Consider the following 21,807-nt stretch of genomic DNA (forward strand, 5'->3'; position numbering starts at 1 on the left):
CTTTGTACAGGTAAAAATATTTAACACAATAACAATTTCTTGTAATAAAGCTATTTATTTTAATTTACTATGCTACATTTACAATTAATTTAGCCAAACGGAAACTTTAGACGTCGGGATAGTATGTGGTTTCAAACTTCTTCTTACTCCTTGGGTACGGTCGCACGACCTTCGGTATATACGGCGGCAGATGCTCGTCCAGACGTCTCTTGTACGGATTGATGCCATACTCCCACGGTTGTCTCTTTTTCTCGAAGAATCTTGTATTATGCTGTATCTTATAAATCTTCTCCCATAAGAATGTCTCTGGTGGAAGTAAATGCCGCGGTCTGTTAGCCATAATATGCTTGTACCGGTCTTCTAACCAGCAGCGCTTCTTATCATCTTCAATATCTGCTACTACTTGTTCCTCTTTTCCTAAATATGGTTTCATATCGTGTTCCCTTTCTTCAGGAGTATTCAAATAGAACTGTACCAATGTCTTGAGGACATTTTCATTTAATCCCTTTACTTTTCCATTTTCTACTGTTTCATATAATTGTTGAGGTTTTGTTCCAAAACAGATGTTGTGTTTGGGGTTTTCATCCATTTGTTCATTATGCATAGTGATTGTGTTTAGTTGGTATGCATAGAAGGACCACTCCTGACCGTTAGTGATGACTGTTTGCGTTGCTAATGGATATGTGAGGTCGTTATAAGTAGTGAAACCTTGGTAGTTGGCCTGAGCACATAGCCATCCAAAACTAGACTTCATGGCCTGGCAATGGAGTGCTTCCAATTCATCTTGAGCCCCAAATGATTTGTTTCTAACCAACATGTAGCCACGACCTTGGACCGACAATAGCCCAAACTCATCATGGTCTCCAGGCCAAAAACCTGCAATAAAAAATATATACTCTTTTAAAGTTTTTTGCAAAATATAAACTGCAGCAGAAAATTAATAACTGCAATAATTTATTATGTCTCAGAATTGCACCTTCCAATTATTCTGCATATTATCCAATATGTGAATTATTCCCACACATTTAGGGGCTATGAAATAATAATTACCTGGAATATTAGTTCCATGCCTGTGTTCGATTTTGTACCCAACCATCTCTGGTTGGTATGTGAATTTGGGCACCTTAAACTCTGGGTTCTCAGCTTCACTGTATGGTAAAATTGGCTTGAGTGGCAAATGACTCCTAACAGCGATAATAGGTGACCCTGTAAAAATAAATTTAGATTGTGTTATCATGGTGTGGTCCCACTACTATGGGCTCTATTTTCCAAGTATCTTTCAGTCAGACAAGTTAATTTTGTGTAGGTAAACTAGGTAATGTAATGATTTTGTTATTTTGATCTAAATAATATAATAAATTAAATATTTTATCATAGTTCATTAATTGATATGGAAATCTGTAAGCTCTGCACGGTAACCGCGCCGCGCGTGGCGCGAATTATATCAAGGCTTTCAACCAATAGCCTTTTGACGTCCATCTACGTAGATAGCATTCGTATCGTTTATTGGTCGGAGCGCTCAATATTACTCACGCCGGGCGCGGCGCGGTTGTCATGCAGACCTGGCTGGGATAAATAAATTTATTTAAATAATACAGGGTGTTAGGGACATCGTAACGAAAAAAAAAATGGAACGCCTATTTGATTATACTAAAAACGATGGTGGGTGTTTTTCTTGTCGCAAATGTTTAATTAAGATTTTCAATTTTTACTGTGCCGCAATGTAAGTCGAACAACGCGCCACACAGACCTACGCACGGCTACGTTACGCGTGCGTGCGTGATACGATGTTGTATCTAGGTAGGAGTTTTCATTCTCTTGTATTTAGATGCTTAGTGGTGCAACGTTTAAAAATGTTGAGTTTGTTGAAGTAGAACACCTACTGCCACGATTTTTCACGCACGGTACCTACCTACCAGTTATTAAAACGTTCCTAACTTATTAACAATAAAAACCCTACTCTTGCCTTACCTTAATTGTTATTCCTTCGGATGAAGTACCTAGGTAGGTACCCTAGAACATGTCACGTCACGTAGGTATGCAACATCGCGTTTCCTCCGCGGTAGGTAGGTATCACACGCACTCACAAACACAACACCTTGCTCTTTAATAAACATCAACAATCTTCCATACTTTTGTGCAGTAAATGGTCTATGATCTATCATCATAGTCGACATTTACAGAATAAAACAAACACAAAACACTCACAAACACGAAAAAAATATCCTCGAAAAACATCACGCGACTCGGGTCAAGCTTAGTATTCGACTGAGCGGAAGCGCGCGGCGGCGTTAGCGCAAAGCATCAAAGGCGCGCCGACGACGCGCCGGCCGCGGCCGAGTCGAGCCGACGACTAGACAGAGAGAGAGAAGTATGTTTATGGTGCAAGTGACAGAGAAAGAAATAGTATCTGTTCGTATGCCTACTTTATTGGCGAGCGTTGCCCTTGACCCGTGCGCCGGCTATTCACCTGCGCATAGCTGAAGTTGCAGATACGTTATTATTATTATTGATGACATTGATAAAATTTAATAATTAGTAATTTTTATTTTTTATTTTAAATGTGCGTTCTATGCAGCTTAAAACACAATATGGGACTGAAAAAAATCTAATTTTTTTATGAATTTTGCGACAGGAAACTTCACTTGATACCTATCAACTCAAAGAAATACCTAGTATCTGTTCGTAATGCCTACTTTATTGGCGCGCGTTGCCCTTGATCCGTGAGGCTATTCACGTCCGAGTATCCATCAAGACAGATCAAACAAGCCCTAACTCGGAGGTCTTGCGTCCCAGGATCCTTTAATTATGTCTTAGAACCTTCTTGGCCTATGTGGTCCGGTGGTTAAGCGATGGGATGCGGAGGGTCCGGGTTCGTATTCCGGTGGGGACATATCACAAAAATCTGTTTATAAGGCCTTTGGTTGGGACGTTACAGGCTGATCACCTGATTGTCCGAAAGTAAAATGATCCGTGCTTCGGAAGGTACGTTAAGTCGTTGCTCCCGTCTACTAGGTACTTATGTAAGCACGTAGCCGTTACATGAATATTGTACACAGAACAGGATAGGTTTAATTAGTTCTTTACTGATGATTTAACAATGAGATTTAAAACACGAATAACTTAGTATGTACTTAGTACCTCGGTACAAACATGTAACAAGAAAAATAAGATCACTCCTCTCGGACAATTTTTTTCTTTGAACATGCCGACATTGCCTACGCGGCGGAGTTGCCGAACTATCGATAGGTAGATTATCAATTGTTGAACTTGAAAATTGTCTAAACTATCGAAAGTAGTGATAGTACATTTAGATCGATACTAGCGATAGTACCGATAGGTCTTGCTTTGTAACAATAATGGGTATTGATCTAAAAGATCTATCGATAGGTACCTACTATTGGTTTTTTTTTAACTAGGTATCGATAGAATATCGATAGGTAACACTCTGGCGGAGTGTCCGCCCAATTCTAGACGCGATCTCGCTCGATTTTTGTGTAGCGAGGTTTTGAATGAATGAATAACCCGGTCGAATCAAAAAGGTATCTCGCTGGTATGCAAACCGTTTGACGTGTGCTGTCAACTTAATTCTGTCGGTTGTTTTAGATTTCTGCTTAAAATTGACGTGTATTCCATAAATTTTATGCCTGTTGATTATCCGTCCATTTAAGAATAAGAATAAAATAAATTTATAATTTACGATAGACAGAGAAAGAAATAGGATCGGTTCGTAGTGCCTACTTTGTAGGCCGCGCCGCCGCCGGCGTGCGGCGCGGGGCGCGCGGAGCGGGGCGTGCGGAGCGGGGCGCGCGGCGCGCGGTGCGTGTGGCCGTTGACCCGTTCGAGCAGCTGTTGTCTCCATTACATCGAAAATTTTCGATAATTTGTCATTATTGTTTTTTTTATTGAAATTTGGGTTCTATGCAGCTAAAAGCACAATATGGAATTGAAAATAATTAAAAACAAAACTCAAAATTTCATGAATTTTGCGACGGAAAATTCCACTAGATATTAACTCAGAATCATGGTCTGAATCATCCCTCTCAGTATTCGTTACGATGTCACTAACACCCAGTATATAGAGACAAAAGAGGATTCTGGAAAGACAGGTTAATGGCGGTCGGTTGTTTTTATCGAAGTTGTAAAATTTATAAAACTGAAAATATATTTATTTTCCCTCTCTAACTTGCGATTGGTTTTAATAAATAATTAATAAAGAAATTATAATTGTCTCTATCATGCCCGATCCTCCAAATATAAACATGATAATGAGAATGAGTGCTTGAATAATTAATGATAATGAGTTATGTCATTCTATTTCTCTTTTGTTTTTTCCTGTTTGTGCAATAAAGTATTTGTTATGTATCAAAAAGGTTTAACAACAAAATGTGTGTGTTGATCACAATAAATCTTACAGGTTGCAGTGATACAGCATGAAATGAGGCCTGCATAGCCCCCAGCTTTAAAAAAAATCAACAATAAGTATGTACCTTTGTACTGCACAGGTCTGTCAACGGGCTCATCAATTCGGTCTTTCAGGAATGGGTATTTCTTCCTCCACTGATACACATTACGTGGGACATCAGTACCGCCCACAAACCAGAATGCTTCGTGACGAGGATCGTAGTCCACCTGCAAACACAAACATTTCAGATATCAGAAAATATAAATAATATACAGCAATTTTTTTAAGATAATTTACAAATGAAGTATTTGTAACAAAAGTATTTATATCAACATACAAATAATATGCTTAAAACATCGCGCCGTCGCGGCACGGCATTCGAGCCAAATTATATCGAGGGCTGTGACCAATACCTATAGATCAGAACCCTTGATAATTCTCTATTGGGCTTTCGTAATTTTTTCATTTTATTTTTCAATTTTTTAACGAGGCTTTGAACACCCTGACTGTCATAATTATATAATAAGATAATAAATTGTATCTACAAGTTGACCAAAACTGATGGTTTAGACATTTATTTACCTGAGCAGAAAGTACATGTGAGACTTTGTCTGCCAAGTTGTTGGAGACAATCCGGTTGATTTGCTTCACAATGCGTTTGGCAATGGCATTCTCTCTCTGAGCCTCTTCGGGTATATCTGTCATATATTTATAACTGAAATAAAAAAGAACATTACAAAATCTCTCATTAGAATATATTTTTACTTTTTAAAATCAATTTCTAGAATACATTTTTTTTTATTCAATTATCTTTTGAAAAAGAAACAAAAGGCATTTATTCATAGGCAAGGGACAAGGGGATTGTAGGGAGGGACATTATATAGATTGATTTATATATAAAACATAAGCCCACAAGCCTCCTCCAATCAACCAGGAGTGTACTCCTCTATGCTGCACCAATATCTGTTGGATGTTGCATTAATTACGGCTAACATCCTGGACCAATGGTTTAGTGGTTTGATTTATAAATATTAATAAAATAAATGTGGTACATTAAACAAGAATCATCATACTCAAAGGCTTCTAGTTCAAGTGCAATAGCATCCTCAATTTGCGACTTTATTTCTTTCACAGCCTGGTCGGCGAGCTGTTCCGTTTCATTATAAATGTCAGGGAGCTTTTCTGTTGGTTTGAAATGTGTTCTCGTGTAACATTGAACCATCGGCATAGCGTTATAAGGCACTCTATCATCAGTAAACATCACACATTTGAAGCCATAGTATCGTGGCATATTCAACCCTATTTGTTTCTCTTCTACAGTATTTATCTTCTGAATCTTCTGGTGCACAGCCTGTCGTTCACGTAATTTCCTCGCCTGTAGAGACAAATCCAAAATCGGAGGATATTCAGGCGTCTCGGTGTACTCATCTTGGTTCAGAGCAGCAGTTTGTGTAGACTGACTTCTAATTAAACTTTTAAGTTTCGGAAATGTCCTGTGAACCCTGAGTAAATGCATTTTGTTTATTTTATTCGAGAAACCGAGATACGACGGTCCACTTTTAAGGTTATCTCGGAATTCTCGGATGGATGTTTGACAGTTTGTTTTTTTTGCAAATTTTTGACTTTGATAATTGCCTATTGGCGTTTTTTTTTTAATTACAGTGTTGCCAAGTGTCTATAAAATACGGATACACGCAAAAGACCCTTCAAAAATCGTGTTTCTGAACGAAATCAAAGCTAGCTGATGGCTGATGCAACATTTTGACATCTAGCCACCTGCCAAAATTGTCTTCGTGAGATTATAACCCAATTCTTTCGTATCTTGTGCACATTTAGTGATCAATTACAAATCATGGATGACGATATGGTATTCGATCCTTCTCTAAAGAAGAAGAAGAAGAAAAAGACTGGTTTCGATTTAGAAGCCGCGCTGGCAGAACAGGGCGAAAGCACGAGTGCCGAGGCGCCTGCCGAAACGGGTGACGTAGACTTGCCCGAGGATGAAAATCTTGATTTGGATAACTTCGGAAAGAAGAAGAAAAAGAAAAAGAAGACGTTCTTTAACTTAGATGAGATGGAGAACGCGCTGCCGGACACGCGGGAGGAGAGGCCGCCCGCCGAGGAGCCCGAGCAGCAGGAGGACGAGGTTATCGACGACCTCGACCTCGACATAGACTTCTCAAAGACTAAAAAGAAGAAGAAGAAGAAAAACATCGACGAGCTGGCTCTCGACGACGACAAGGCTGAAGACCAAGAGAACCAAGAGGACACGCACGGCGACTGGCAGGAGAGCGAGCGCGACTACACGTACGACGAACTCCTGGACAGGGTTTTCGACATCATGCGCGAGAAGAACCCCAACATGGTCTCAGGGAAGAAGCAGAAATTCATCATGAGGCCGCCCCAGGTTGTCAGAATTGGCACCAAGAAAACATCATTTGCGAACTTTACAGAAATCTGCAAAACTCTACATAGGCAGCCCAAACATTTATTAGATTTCCTGCTAGCTGAGTTGGGTACAAGTGGGTCAGTGGACGGTAACAGCCAGCTTATTATCAAGGGCAGGTTCCAGCAGAAACAGATAGAGAATGTGCTCCGTCGATATATTAAGGAATACGTAACATGTCACACCTGTCGTTCCCCTGACACCATTTTACAAAAAGACACGAGATTGTTCTTCCTTCAGTGTGAGACGTGCGGATCTCGCTGCTCCGTGGCTAGCATCAAATCAGGTTTCCAGGCTGTCACTGGTAAACGTGCTGCAATCCGTGCAAAGACTGCATAGAGTATTAGTGCTTAGTGATAAACAATTTTACAGTCAAGGACCTGGGGTATGTCCAGTAATATTCCTTGCCCTTGTCTATACGATCTTGTCAGTGTCTGATGTTAATTGTGTATGTAAATCTAATGTAATGATTGTGCAATTTTGTATGTAGTTTCTTTAAAATAAGTATGGTTACCTTGTTAGTCATACAAATAAAAACTATACTCATTACATCAGACAAACAAGATGTACTTTAACTTTCCAAGAACATCTTGACATTGTAATGATATTGTAAACAAGGAAACTAATTTGAAATAATAATGTGTAAAGATATAGGATAAGGATTTATCTGAATATACCCCAAAGCAACCCTATATTTATGTATAGCCCACTTCTGTATTATTCTCATTGGTACACAATGTTTTTATACACAGTTGTTTTATTTATCAATTCCTGCAAAGAACGTAAATAAAATTGCCTTTATCTGATAAAATGTACCTTTATTAAAATATAACAAAATATAAACAAACATGTGTATAGAAATGCAATAAGTCTGTAAAAATGATTAGAAAATAATGGCTTCTCTTAAAGTGAATAACACTTTACAATATATTAATATAAATCGATTCAAGTATGTATAATATTAGTAAGTGATCAATTATTTCTGACAATTTGAGGTTCATAGTCAAGCTTCACAGCTTTGGCCAGGCTCTCCGCATAGAGGTCTAACCTCTGGGTCATTGTGAAGCCCCACTTGTCTTTGATTTGACGACAGAGATTCAAGTCAATTTCAGCAATCAAAAGACCATCTTTCACTCTTGACAGTCCTGGAGTTCTGGTCCCATCAGGAGCTGTCAAGTAGCTAGACCCATAGAAGTGACCAAAGTTCTTATGAGCAGGCTTTCCGTCTCCCGACGTGAATTCATTTGGGAAACTTTCTGTTCCTACTCTATTTATAGCCACAGTAAAGTAACTGTTAGCAACAGCAGCATTGCGGGCCTCCACTGCCCACAGATGCTCACTCAACCCGCTAACTGTAGCAGATGGATTAAAAACTATCTCTGCTCCATTAATCCCAAACATCATCCAATTCTGAGGGTGGTGACGACCATAGCAAATGTTGATTGCAATGCGCCCATATTTAGTATCAAATACAGGATGGCCAGTATTGCCTTCAAAGTAGTATGTAGACTCATTGAAGTCACCTACTCTAGGGATATGATTCTTCCTGTGCTTTCCAATCACCTTGCCTTTTTCATTTATGACAACAGCGGTGTTCCAAATAGTGTCTCCATGGACTTCATCCCTCTCCAATATTGGTGAGATAATTACCATGTTATATTTAGCAGCCAGTTCTTTTAAAAATGCAGAACTAGGTCCATTTTCAGCTGGTTCTGCAAATTGACACCAAGGATATTTCTCTCTCGTACAGAATGCAAATGGCATGCTCCAAGCCTCCTGTAGGCAGAGAACATTGACCCCCTCATTAGCAGCAGCGTTAATAATTCGTCGAATTTTATCAAATATCGCCTGTCTTTGATTCACCAAAAGTTCATCAGTAGCAATAGCAATAGAATTTTGAATTACTCCTACTCTTACGATTCGCGGGCTTCGTGTTTCTTCTATAGCTGATGGAAAGTCATAAGCAGCAACTTCGAAATTGTGAATCTTAGCCAACTCCTCTGTAGCCTTCGATATCTTGATTTCATTGTGATCAGTCCTTCCGTAGTGGATTCTATTATACTCCTTCAAGTTCTCGCCTGATAAAGAGTTTGTTATCAGTTTATCCAAACTTTCGAGTTGAGATGAAGCTGCCATTTTATTATGAATGAATTAAAACTCGGAGAAATGGAGAATTACTTAATTTAAAACTGCGTACCTACCTAATTACTCAGCGTAAAAACAACAAGATAGTACTATGTACGGATGTACGTGATAAAAAATGATAAAGTCCGGGTGTGACGGGGCGGGCGGGAGAGGGATCAATCTCAAACAAACAAAATCGTCAATCAAGCGGGAGGAAATGATTATTGTGTTTTCCGTCGCTATGCTTGTATCCGAACATAGTATATTTTTTTTCTGGCAACACAAAACGAATTTTTAATCTGTAATATTTTGGTTTTGTGGAGATTGCTTAGCGTGCGAACTATATTTTACATTTTATTCGCAAATTAATTTGTTTTACTACAATAAAGTGAATTGGTGGCTTTTATAATTGCGTAGTTTGTCATATTTGTCAAAATGAACGTGTTACCAGCTCAACCTATTGGAATACAGAGCACAGCTGGAGCTGTGCCTGTGAGAAATGAAAAGGGTATGTATTTTTGTTTTGAAATAACCATTATATACCTTGCTCTTTGTTATTTTAATTTGATTTATATCCAGGATCCTGCATGCTCTATGTTGTCATTTGAATAAATTACTAGTGTTCACTTCACTTTCCTATTCTTTGGTTAGTGTTGGTAGTTAACGAGGAAGTCTTTTTGCAACATTTAAGCTTATGATACGGCACACCTTTTAGCATTTTGTAAAACAGAATTTCCTGTCCAATCACCTGTGTTTCCTTTTGTAATTGTGTACTTTTTGTTTGGTTCAATAAAGTACATTTAGATTTATGAAGAAAGTCCTTCTCGTTACCTAGTTTTTCTTAATTAATAAAAGCATAGTTACAAACTTAAAAAAATATATTAGAAAACATAAACTAACAGTATTACAACCTTGTATTTTCATTGAAAAAATAACTTAAATGGGTCTATAAAATTGAATTAGTACCTACAAACATAAATTACCTTGTTCTCTCAGTCATAGTGATCCAACCATTTATATATGCCTTTATTACAACATGAGATGGGCAAATAGAGAAGAGACCCATAGTCTTAATCACCAATAATAATTTCCAGGTGAGATATCTATGCAAAAGGTGAAAGTGCAGCGATACATATCTGGAAAGAAACCGGACTATGCCCAAGGAGTATCCTCATCTGAGGAGTCTGACACCGAAGACTTCATAGAGCAACAGCGGCCAGAACGCCGACAGACTCTGCCTCAAGTCATTAGCAGAAAGGAGGAACATCACAGCGAATCAGAGGAGGAGGTATGTGACACATAACATAAGCTCACTACTATATGGTTGTCTGGGGTAGACAGAGATACATCCATTGTAAGATGAACTAAGTACCCACCCCTCACCAAGCTTACTGTTGGACTAATGTGATAGGTGATGAACCTATCTATAATGGTCGAGCCAACTGTGTGTCTTTTTTACATTATATTGTCTAGAACAAAAGAGATGGGAGATATATCTCTTTGTATAAACCTTGTCAGAAAGAGACAAGAGATGTCATTCCATGTTAAAAAGGGTTTACATGATTATGACCACATCAACCTTTACTAACATCTGTTTCAAACTCTATGTCAGGAGTCTATACCAATTGTATAATTACTGGTCAATATCTACATATCTTTATAAATTGTTAAAGGAAAAACAACTTTCAAATAACAGTCTTCTTTTGCTTGTTTGAATAAAAACTGTATATTTGAAAGCAGTAAGAAAATAGATGTCTCAAAGGGGATATTTGTACTTTTAAAGAGTACCGAATTATTTCAAAATAGATTTTGGCCATCAAATTGTACAAGAGACCATAATATTATAAGTAAAACAAAGTATGATACGAAATATATTATAAAAATCATAGCTTCACAACGAAGCCTGAAGAGGTGAGGCGCTTCCTTCAGATCACCTCTGACCCATCCATTTCAAAAAGGGCCTGTAAAATAAGAGAACTTGAAATGAGTTTAAATTATAGTCTTCCTATAGTGAAAAGAAAACCATATAAGCGCTTTTTTGAGGAACAACATTCGGATGTTGGATGGCTTTGAGTTTATACTATCTGATTGACCAATCCCTTGCCTAAGGGATAGGATTATGTAATTATGTATTTTTTTCTCCAATGTGTGGGTAGCCTTTTTACCTGAATAAAGAAATTATTATTATTATTATAGGTACACGAAAGCGCCTATGAGGCTGGCGTGATCACTGGGTGTTCAAAGCCTTGTTAAAAATAAGAATAAAAAAAAAATTTGGATGTGATGTTAACAAAACTTCGCAACAGACTAGCTGGTTTCAATACAAGTAAAAGTTTTGGTCTAATTTTTTACCCGGATTGAAACTAATGGAAAAAAGTACTTTACTTAGAGTGTGATTTTTCAAAAAGGTAGTTAGGTACGTGGTTTTCACTATAAGGCGACATCATATAAATACAAATATTCTTTATTGCATTTAAATGAGTTAACTGCAGGGTCTACATGGCAGTGACGCGCGCGTCGTGAATTCACAAGGGTGCATAACAATCCAAGTTTAGCTTACTTAATAGTTGTTTGTAATTAAGCAAATAATGTGCTTTATGTTCTGTATAATCAATATTTTCAAATTCTATTTCCCTTTAAAAACTTTGGCTTCTGTCGTAATGACAATGTCCACATACATAGACTGTTTAGTTTTTTTTTTAGATAAGGCTCTCATAAAGAGAAGATAAGATTTATAGTCTCATTCATAAGTTTTTTTTCTACTCCAAGAGACAAGAGAGATGAGTCTTACTACATGTAAACATATAGGTAGGTAAGTGATGTTTTTCTAAGTTCATAACATAACTTTAACGACGTACCCTAAAACTCGCGCGAGTCAGGGTCAGATAAACTTACGCTGGATAATTCTACAAGCTTGGTCATCGCCCAGTCACGCCCCAGACACTCCATACAAGTATCTCAATATTACCATAGAATAATACTACGTATAGAACGGCAGCTCTCTGCTCCCCCCAGCGGCTGAGCTAGGTTTACCTCACCCCCCTCGAACATAGTTTGGACTTGAATCGTATGGCGTCACACACACAGATGCGCATGTACGATAATGTCAATGTGTAGTGTCTGTGTAAAACGAGGTTGTTTGTATGAAGTGTCCGGGGTGTGTTACCATCTGCTGCCTTCCGCGTGCGAGCGAGTAAGACAGTTCGTACGCACTCCTTACTCCTTAGCGGCTTACGATCGTATAGACTACAATAAGACTCAGAGGGTAAATCCATAATCGGCGCCCGATACGAATTGAGACGGTGGAGTTACCTTTCTATATGTGGTGTTTCTTTAGTCTATGACTGTATTCTATCTTCCAGTTCAGCTATTGTAGGTACGCACAATATGATAGCGCAGATGCGGTAATGTGAAACCCTTAGCAGGTCGACGACCCGCGTCTCCGGCGCCTCAGGCAAGCGGCGCACTCGCCGCAGCGCCGGCCCGAGCACGAGCCTGAGATCATCGACGCCGAGCCTGGCCCTGAGTCGGAGTCCGACGAGCAGCAGGCGCGCGACAGCTCCGAGAGCGAGGATGAGCTGGACGAAGAGGAGATCGAGCGACGACGGCAAGCGCTCAAAGCTAAACTCGCAGCTAGGTGAGTTCCTTTTTTTTAACGTTGGGAAATGGGTGTCGCCACCCGGTATACCCACTAAAACCCAACGGTGTTCCTCCTTGCCGCCGTGTGGCGGGGATACGGGAACGCAATTGCACACAACCGCGTCCCCGCCGGCGGATGCCCTTACGGGCCCAGCGCCCTCGGGAGCGCGGCAAGCGCCTCCCCTTCCGCCGAGGGCTGCCCGGAACACTTGGGGAGCCCTACGGCACGGTCCCCCGACCATCGCCCCCGTCAAGGCGGCGCGCGGTCTAGCTAGGTGCGGGTTCCCATGTAAACTTTACTCAACCATTAGGCTAGTTTCCAACTAGTCAAATCCGTTCCTAGTCAATCCGCAAAGTGCGACATTTTGTCATGTTTTCTGTGACGTCACATGTTGCTTTTTCATACAAATTCCATAGTAATTTCGTGTTTTGACTTTACGACGGAAGTAAAAAGTAACTGATTTGACTAGTTGGAAACTACCCTATTCTAATGTAATTTTCCTTCTTTCTTGTGTGAGCAATAAACACGTAATTATTTGCCGTGATAACCGAAGTCAATGTAGAGGAAGACGGGGGTAGAAGACCAACTGGACTGACAGTAAAAACATGGTACATGTTTGTCTGCTTATCATAGCGAAGATTTCCTAACGCCAACTAAGGGATTCTTTCTTCTCCAATATGATGGAGTATGTAACGGTCTCCGTAGTCCTTGGTCCGTGGTTTAGCGATCCCGGGTTTTAATCCCTAGCTTGGTTAGGACATTGTAGGCGGATCTCCCAATTGAAAGTAAGGTGATCCGTGCTTCAGAGGGCACAAAACTTTATATATGTCAGGGGTCTTTGGCCGTCATTGACCTCACAATCCACACGAGAGAAGTTTGCGAATTTTTAGTTTTTGAAAATGATATTTTCTATTTCCTTTAGATAAAGCGCACCCTGTGAAAAACGGGTAAATGCTAGGGAAATGATGACTGTCATTCTACTCACGTTTTAATGTTCAAATGTCCAGGGAAGCAGAGAAGGAGGTGCTGGGCCGCGATGAGGACGAGGAGATGCTGGATGGAGACAAGGAGGAGAGTGGCTCCTCTGACACTGAGTACACGGACAGCGAGGAGGATACAGGTAACAACTGGGGGGTTAAAATGGCCACATCGAAGCAATTCATCTCACTTTTTACACCCGAGATAACACTATCGAGAGGGTCTGATTGCTGAACACCAGCTAAGCTAGGATTTTTTATCCGTATTTCGAAGGTCTTTACACAGTAAGAAAAGATACCACTAACATTTTAAAGACCTAGCAAAGATTCCGTTCCTTCGGTTGTAAAGGGTTAAGCATTGCAATTTGACATTTGCGCACATGAAAGTAAATGCGCAATGCAAACAAATGTCAAATAGCAATATTGCCTTCTTAGATGAATTGCTTCGATGTGGCCATTTTAACCCCCCTGTACTCTGCTACAGCTGCGTCACACCTGGAAGCGTATTCAGAAATGCTAGTTCAAAATGTCCCTGCCGTCTGACACGAACTGTAGTAGGATTTCTAACGCCCGTGTTAAGAGTGCATACATATAAAATGATTATTGATTACGTGCTGATTTTTATGTTGAACAAAACTGACAGTCATTTTAAAAAACAATGGAACATACTAAAATTGACAAGTATATGAAAAAAAACTAAAGACGACCAAGGAGGCCGTCGTTAACAGCCCGTAAACCCTACTAATTGAAATGTTAGCTGTCACAATTAAAACACATAATAACAGGTTCTTACCGCGTTTAAATGGGGATATGAGACTCCCGATATTTCGACACTGTAGTAGTAGTAGGTGTTGTAAAAAGCTTGAAACGGCCTAATGTGGTGAAAAAACGTGAGGACACAGTGAGTGCGGTTTGTCGTAGTGAGTTTGGTACGAGCTCAGATGGTTCCGAACATTCCGATATCAAAAACATAAAACAAGCGACAAAGAAAGAGGGTAGACAGATATGTCTGCCCGTAGAAAATTATGGATATATCGATATATCGTAGATACCTACTCCATTCCAATCTCATCAGTCATACCGTGATCATGGCACTTGCAACAGTGTCGAAATATCGGGAGTCTCATATCCCCATTTGAATGTTAGCTGTCACTTTTGAGCATACCTGGTTTTCTTATACCATGAATCTATCTATCATGATGATTAATGATGATAATATATTTTTTTAAGATCTTCGTTTACATTTGTAGGTCCGCGGGTGAAGCCAGTATTCGTCAGAGCATCAGAAAGAATGACGGTTGCCGAGAGGGAACGTAAAGTGAGACAACAGAAGAAAGAAGAGGCGGAGGCGCGGAAAGAGAAGGAAGAGAGGAGACGAGAGGCGCTCAAACTTGTCGAGGAGACCATACGGGCTGAGCAGCGGAATACACAGGTATGGAAGATACTCCTATGAACGGGTTACGTAGTGTAGGTGGTTTGTCGACAGTCGCGTACGCTATACGATCTCTCTGCACCAACGTGCTGTGCCTGTTCCACATTTAAAAAAAATCCAAGATGCCCTCTCTGGTGTTCGACTACTTCCTCTCGTGTGGGTTGTGAGGTGAATTACCAACCTCATCAACCCTGGTGTCAGGGTTATTATTGAGCCGCCAAAGGCCCCTGACATGGCTCATGTAACGATTACTCACGTACATCAATAAGTAGTAACCGGGACCACCGACTTAACGTGGCTTCCGAAGCAAGGATCATCTTACTTTCAGCGAATCAGGTGATCAGCATGTAAGGTCCTAACCAAACTAGGACAACTGCTGCTGCTGCACTGAGCTGAGAAGTGGCTGTCTCATCATATGGTATCTTAACCTGGTGTCTGACATAATCTTGACCATTCTGGCCATCCTCGGGTTGGTTGCGGGTGGTGTCGTGGCTGCCAACGGCCAAGTGTGGGGTGATGATCCACTTTCCTAACCAACAGGGATCACAATGTGATTTTTGAGATATGTCCCGGGATTCGAACCCGGGACCTCCGGGTCGTGATCCCAACACTCAACCACTGGACCACAGAGGCCGTTATTTTTTTGATATGTCCCCACCGGGATTCGAACCCGGGTCCTCCGGGTCGTGAGCCCAACGATCAACCACTGGACCACAAATTATTTATAAAATAAAAAATAAATAATAAAATTTATATTAATAAAATTAATAAAATTCATTTATTCGTCAACATAGGTAAAAGAGTTGTTACAATATAATAAGTATATGTCGCGCTATGTCGCACCTTTCGGTACTTATACGAATTTAAAACATAACAGATTATTAAATTACAAATAAAATTATTAAATAAATTACAATTATAGCATTCAATATAATAAAAATAGAAAATTAACAAATATATGGAATGAAATGTCTTTTCAATTCAAACGTTAGAAAATTATATGCCAAATAGGTAACATTAACCCAGATTCCCCTACTGGCCTTTTAAACGCCCGCCAATACTTATCAAATCTACCCTCGATTATTTGTAGAATTAATGTTTTCTACCCTAGTTATCTCTGCGTTATTCTACTTAGTGTTAATTAAACTTCATGACAGTAACTTGTTTATGCTATTTGTATGCCTATTTTCAATTAATTTTGCGGTTTTAAGTGACAGTTAATAAAATATTTCGAAATATGGCTTCTAAGAGGTAAGTTTTTATTAGTTTTTCGAGATATTATTGTTTATTACTTATAGCTTTATTGAGACGTAAGTACATATTAGTCAATAAATGGGAAATAAAGTATCTTACAAGAGTTTTTTATATCAATTTTGATCTTGAAACTTTATGGTCGTTTAAACGCCCAGTAGGAGAATCAACGTCTGTTATGTTTTCCAGGCCGCGCTATATGAAACCGTTGAGATTGATTGAAATTATCGAAGATCTGGAGTGTATTGACGATAACGATCAATTGCCAAGTGGCGTAGCTATTTTACCACCTGAAAATGCGAACGCTGATGTAACTGATGAGGATTCTGGAGGCGAAGAAGTTGTAACTTGGCATAATCTTCTAGGTAAGCTAGTAAGCGAAATAGTTATACATTTGTTCATAATACATTTATTACCATTACACAGTTATTTATTTGTTTTTATATATTGATTCAAATTGTTGGGTTTTTCAGGTTCTCAGCTGAAAGCTCAAGCGGACCTGATATATTCAGACGACGAATCTTTTGACATTGAACATGAATTGCCTTTGTCTACGATAGCCAAAAGAAGATGTACAGGCATTGTATCTATTGATGAAGCTGCGGATCCCCCGGAACAGATTATATCAAATGTCACTGCACCTACCGAATGTGATACACCTCTTATAGCCGTGACAGTGCCACGTAATCAAAAATATCAGTGAAGGAACCGTCACAATGCACATAGATTCCCAGAGAGGCAAAAAATCGAGATTGAGCTGACCAAAATATAGGACCAGCATCAGGGGGAAAAATGGTATTTTCCATTGCTGTGTAATTGCCTCGACATGGCTGTTCACAATGCTTGGCAGTTGTACAAGGCTGATAGTGGCGAATATTATCATCTGACTTATCGCGGGGCGGTAGCAAGAAGCTTACTGGAGAACTCTGGAGACGTATCAAAAACCGGAAAAGCGTGGTCCACGTCCAACGTCAAGAAACTATCGTGAAACGTCCCGTTATGACAGAATGGAGCATCTGGTGGAATATAAAGAAAATCAGCTGAGGTGTGCTGTATGCAAGAAAAAAACTAATTATTTTTGTAAAAAATGTACTGTTTCTCTGCACCCCAAAGCATGTTTTCTTACATATCACACTGCCGAATAGTAGAAATATTATCATATTACAGTTAAAATGTTTATGTTGCAAATAAAAGTGCGCAAGAAAACTTAAATTGTATTTTAATACAGCTATATTTCCTTGTGTATGTTAGTAGTGGATATTCCTACTGGGCGTTTAAACGGCCATGATTTTCCCGCTTTCCCAGAAGAGATAGATTTTATTCACTATTTTTCCGAAGACTTTGGCACCACAATAAAACACATATTGAAAAATTACGAAATCCGGAGACCATAAATAGTTTCAGGAGTAACTGGGTTAAGGTAAAATAATAAAATAAAGAGGCATAGGCACAGAGGCATATCATCATTTATATTTCCATTGTAACAGGGTGAGCTGAAGGAAGGCAACATCAACGACGTGTGCACGGACGATGAGAACGACGAACTGGAGTACGAGGCGTGGAAACTTCGCGAGATGAAGCGCATCAAACGTGATAAGGAGGAGAGAGAAGCGTATGTTGTACAGCGGGTTAACCTTTCATCTGCCGAGATACCGGACACAATCAATTTTTCAATTCCAATTTTTTTTTTTTAAATTTTTTTCAAATTTTCATTGTGTCTGGTCGAAATCTGCGTTCCGGCATTCGAAAAGTTAAAATGCTACATCAAAGCAATTCTTCTAAAAAAAACTATATCTAAATATATAAAAGGAGAAACTGACTGACTGACATATCAACGTACAGCCTAAACGGCTAAACTTAGGCACTTGAAATTTGGAAGGGACGTAGCTTAGTTACAGTAGAGGTGCACTAAGAAAGGAATTCCCGAAATTGCCACGGGAACGGGAATTAGCGGGAAAATCCTTTTGTATGAAAAATCTAAACCGCTTAAGTTAGACGCTTGAAATTTGGCATGCAGGTACCTTAGTAAACTTAAAGTTTAGTTGCAACAGGATATTGCAAAATTCCCACGGGAACGGGAGTTAGCTGGAAAAAACATTTGTGTGAAAAAATCTAAACCGCGTAAGATAGATACACGCCACGTGGACGAAGTCGCGGGCAAAAGCTAGTTGCAATATGTGCCTCTATGTGTATTCCGTGCTTCGGAAGGCACGTTGGTCCCGGCTATTAGCCCTAAAAACACCTCCACCAACCCGCATTGGAGCAGCGTGGTGGAGTATGCTCTATACCCCCTCCGGTAGATTGAGGGGAGGCCTGTGCCCAGCAGTGGGACATATATAGGCTGTTTATGTATTGCAATATGACATTTGCGCATATAAAAGTGCTCTTTTAGATGAACTGCTTCGATGTGGCCTTTTTTACACCCCACCCCCCCCACGATTATTCATGACATACAAGCACCATAGATTGCACATGAGCGCTCGTAAAGTGGGAAGAAAAGTTAGAGCAGAAAGAGGGAATTTTCCGTCGCAAAAGACATGAAAAATTTTTTCATGAATTTTCACAGGAACTTCCGCTTGGTGCCAAGGCAGAATCGTGGTGTGAATAACCCGCCTCAGTATTCGTTACCGTGTCACTAATATGCAAACGTACTTGTACTGGGTGTAAGTGACATCGTAACGAATACTGAGGGAGATGATTCAGCTCATTATTCTGAGTCGAGTTTTCGTATGCATACTTTTTTCTTCTTCGTTGTTCCCTCACTGTTGGAGACTGATGATCATGTAGCCAACTCAGTACGGCTATATGCTCCGTGGACCGCTCTCTACATGCTGTCGTCCACCGTCATCTTCACGCTCGTGTCCGTTGCAGGTTGGAGAAGGAGATGCTGGCGCTGGAGCGCGTGCGCAACATGTCGGAGGAGGAGCGCCGCGTGGAGTTCCGCGTCAACCCGAAGCAGGTCACCAACAAGGCAGTCAAGGGCAAATACAAGTTCCTGCAGAAGTACTACCACAGGTCAGTACCGTAATAGGTGCATGATATTATATTAATCATCATCCCCCTATCATTATCCCGTTTCTCACAGGGTCCGCTTACCTGACCTGAAGATTTGACAGGTCCAGATTTTTTACAGAAGCGACTGCCTGTCTGACCTTCCAACCCGCGAAGGGAAAACCAGCCCAACATAAGATAGGTCATATACCTCCGCAAAATGCATTTCTCGGGAATGTGGGTTTCCTCACGATATTTTCCTTCACCGTTGAGCACGTGATAATCATTTATGATATGCATGATATTATATTAATGATAACATTTATTTATCAATCAATTAATAAATAATAGGCTAGTTTTCAACTAGTCAAACCAGTTACTTTTTACTATACGTCAAAACACGATATGACTACGGAATTTGTATGAAAAAACAACCTGTGACGTCATAGAAAATCGAGACAAAATTTAGCACTTACTTTTTTTTACTTTAAATTCAAAAATAAGTTAAATTGAAAAAATAAAATGTTTTTGTCACCTTTAGATTTAGTAATCAGAATTTCATAATTTAACTTTGACCTAGGAAACTTCCCAATTCTTTAAAAATATGTTATATGTATATATAGAGGCCGACGCTCAACCATAGACTATGGAGGTCGTTGATTCAATATAGTGAATTTGTTGCGTATTACACAGAGGTGCGTTCTACCTGGACAAAGAGGATGAGGTGTTCAAACAAGACTTCTCTGGAGCCACCCTGGACGATCACTTCGACAAGACTGTACTGCCTAAGGTAACGTAAAGAAAGTTATAAATTCCACTTCCCACATCCCTCAAAGATTTCTTTAATAATAATAATAAAAAAGTTTATTAAAAAAAACCTTTACGATGTCACTTACTTACATACAGACACATACATATGTCATAATCATCATCATCAGCCCATAAACGTCCCCACTGCTGGGGCACAGGCCTTCCCTATGGATGGATAGGGCCTTAAATCATCACGCGTGCGGATTGATGTTATTAACGACTGCTAATGCAGCCGGGACCAACGGCTTAACGTGCCTTCCGAAGCACGGAGGAGCTCGAGATGAAATCTTTTTTTTGTGGTCACCCATTCTATGACCGGCCTTAGCGAAAGTTTACCGCTGCGCCACCGAGCTCCTCAGATCTATAAAATCATTAACTTAAGACCTGGGGGATACTTGTTGTGGCTCTGTCCACCCCATTAGGGATTACAGGTGTAAGTATATGTGTAATACAATTACATAAGTCTCCATTAATACGCCATACCGCTTTCCCAGGTGATGCAAGTAAAGAAATTCGGTCGGTCTGGCCGCACGAAATACACCCACCTGGTGGATCAGGATACGACGGAGTTTGACTCCGCGTGGAGCAATGAGGGTGCCGCGTCGCGGCTCAACAACTACCGCGGCGGCATGAAGCAGGTGTTCGAACGACCCTCCGCCAAGAGGAAGCATCATGTCTAGTGAAGAAAGACACAGAAAGGAAGACAGAGAAGGAAGACTAGTCGTATGTTTCAACGTCATTGATGATTTTCCACTGTGTTATATTATAACATAACGACTGTATCCCAATTGGGGTAGTCAGAGGTTTACCTCTGGGTGATGTTGAGGTGATGGATGTATCCATCGCAAGATGAACCAAGTACCCATACCTTACTAAACTTTCTGTTAGACCAACGTGATAGGTCTATAAAGGGCGAGCCAACTGTGTTTGGCCAACATTGGTGCAAGTTCGGGTAGTGTAATCTATATACCTACAATGACTAAACTAATGAACTACCTCAAAAATATCTGCGGACAATAATGTTGCTATCTAAAATTAAATGTTGTGCGGTCACGAGCATTACTATGTATACACTTTGGTACCATGTCACAGTAACTTTTTTGACAAATTGAACTGTAAGTCTCACTAAATGTCAAATATGTTAGTGCGACAGAGTTCTAAAGTGGGTACATTATATTGCTCATGACTCTACTGACTCAAGCTATGTACTAAGATCGCTAGTTGTGTACAAATTGCTGCAACATTCATGTGAATGACCACACACTACGATATAATGTCTACGTAACTATAAAACGTGTTCTCCCAAAAGCAACCTTATTCTACCACTGTCTTAGAATACAGTGTATGAAATTCGCCTTTTCTCTATCATGTGAAATGGAGTAGAACTAATAACGCAAGTTTAGGTTAAGATTTGTAAATAGTAGACTTAATTTTGATGAAAATAAACATTATTATGAATTTGAATTTGTATTGCTTTATTGCCACATGTAACAACCTCTATGGTCCAGTAGTTGAGGGCTGGCCTCACGATCCGGAGGTCCCAGGTTCGGTTCCCGGTGGGTACATATCACAAAAAATACTTTATGGTCCCTAGTTTGGTTAGGACATTACTGGCTGATCACCAAATTGTCGGAAAGTAAGATGATCCGTGCTTCCGAAGGCACGTTAAGCCGTTGGTCCCGAGTTACTACTTACTGATGTAAGTAATTGTTACATGAGCCATGTCAGGTG

The 21,807-nt window shown here is 39.9% G+C and overlaps 5 protein-coding genes across 6 annotated transcripts; 3 read left to right on the forward strand and 2 right to left on the reverse strand.

The window, feature by feature from the left end:
• Positions 1-35: 35 nt before the first annotated feature.
• LOC126370677 (39S ribosomal protein S30, mitochondrial) lies at positions 36-6,013 on the reverse strand. The gene is made up of 5 exons (XM_050015674.1): positions 5,479-6,013; positions 4,988-5,120; positions 4,491-4,632; positions 1,051-1,206; positions 36-876 (listed from the first exon to the last, which is right to left on the reverse strand). Exons 1-5 carry the CDS (start codon positions 5,919-5,921, stop codon positions 107-109), a joined length of 1,644 nt encoding a protein of 547 aa, XP_049871631.1. The 5' UTR covers positions 5,922-6,013; the 3' UTR covers positions 36-106.
• Positions 6,014-6,155: 142 nt separating this feature from the next.
• Positions 6,156-7,598, forward strand: LOC126370720 (eukaryotic translation initiation factor 2 subunit 2). The gene has a single exon (XM_050015743.1). The coding sequence runs from the start codon at positions 6,258-6,260 to the stop codon at positions 7,188-7,190; it is 933 nt and encodes a 310-aa protein (XP_049871700.1). The 5' UTR covers positions 6,156-6,257; the 3' UTR covers positions 7,191-7,598.
• A 50-nt stretch (positions 7,599-7,648) lies between these two features.
• Positions 7,649-9,115, reverse strand: LOC126370699 (uncharacterized). The gene has a single exon (XM_050015710.1). It carries the CDS (start codon positions 8,985-8,987, stop codon positions 7,824-7,826), a length of 1,164 nt encoding a protein of 387 aa, XP_049871667.1. The 5' UTR covers positions 8,988-9,115; the 3' UTR covers positions 7,649-7,823.
• A 161-nt stretch (positions 9,116-9,276) lies between these two features.
• On the forward strand, positions 9,277-21,540 carry LOC126370689 (microfibrillar-associated protein 1). Of its 2 annotated transcripts, none has more exons than XM_050015699.1 (9): positions 9,277-9,483; positions 10,070-10,263; positions 12,401-12,612; positions 13,623-13,735; positions 14,843-15,024; positions 17,763-17,887; positions 19,147-19,290; positions 19,960-20,056; positions 20,571-21,540. In XM_050015699.1, exons 1-9 carry the CDS (start codon positions 9,411-9,413, stop codon positions 20,754-20,756), a joined length of 1,326 nt encoding a protein of 441 aa, XP_049871656.1. In that variant the 5' UTR covers positions 9,277-9,410; the 3' UTR covers positions 20,757-21,540. The 2 variants fall into 2 exon arrangements, with proteins under 2 accessions (XP_049871656.1, XP_049871655.1); XM_050015698.1 differs by having other exon boundaries at positions 9,278-9,483; positions 12,398-12,612.
• LOC126370758 (piggyBac transposable element-derived protein 3-like) lies at positions 16,182-17,694 on the forward strand. Its single transcript, XM_050015794.1, has 2 exons — positions 16,182-16,640; positions 16,749-17,694. The coding sequence occupies exons 1-2, from the start codon at positions 16,454-16,456 to the stop codon at positions 16,976-16,978; spliced, it is 417 nt and encodes a 138-aa protein (XP_049871751.1). The 5' UTR covers positions 16,182-16,453; the 3' UTR covers positions 16,979-17,694.
• Positions 21,541-21,807: the final 267 nt, after the last annotated feature.

This window comes from Pectinophora gossypiella, chromosome 11, assembly GCF_024362695.1.
Source record: "Pectinophora gossypiella chromosome 11, ilPecGoss1.1, whole genome shotgun sequence".
NCBI lineage: Eukaryota > Metazoa > Arthropoda > Insecta > Lepidoptera > Gelechiidae > Pectinophora > Pectinophora gossypiella.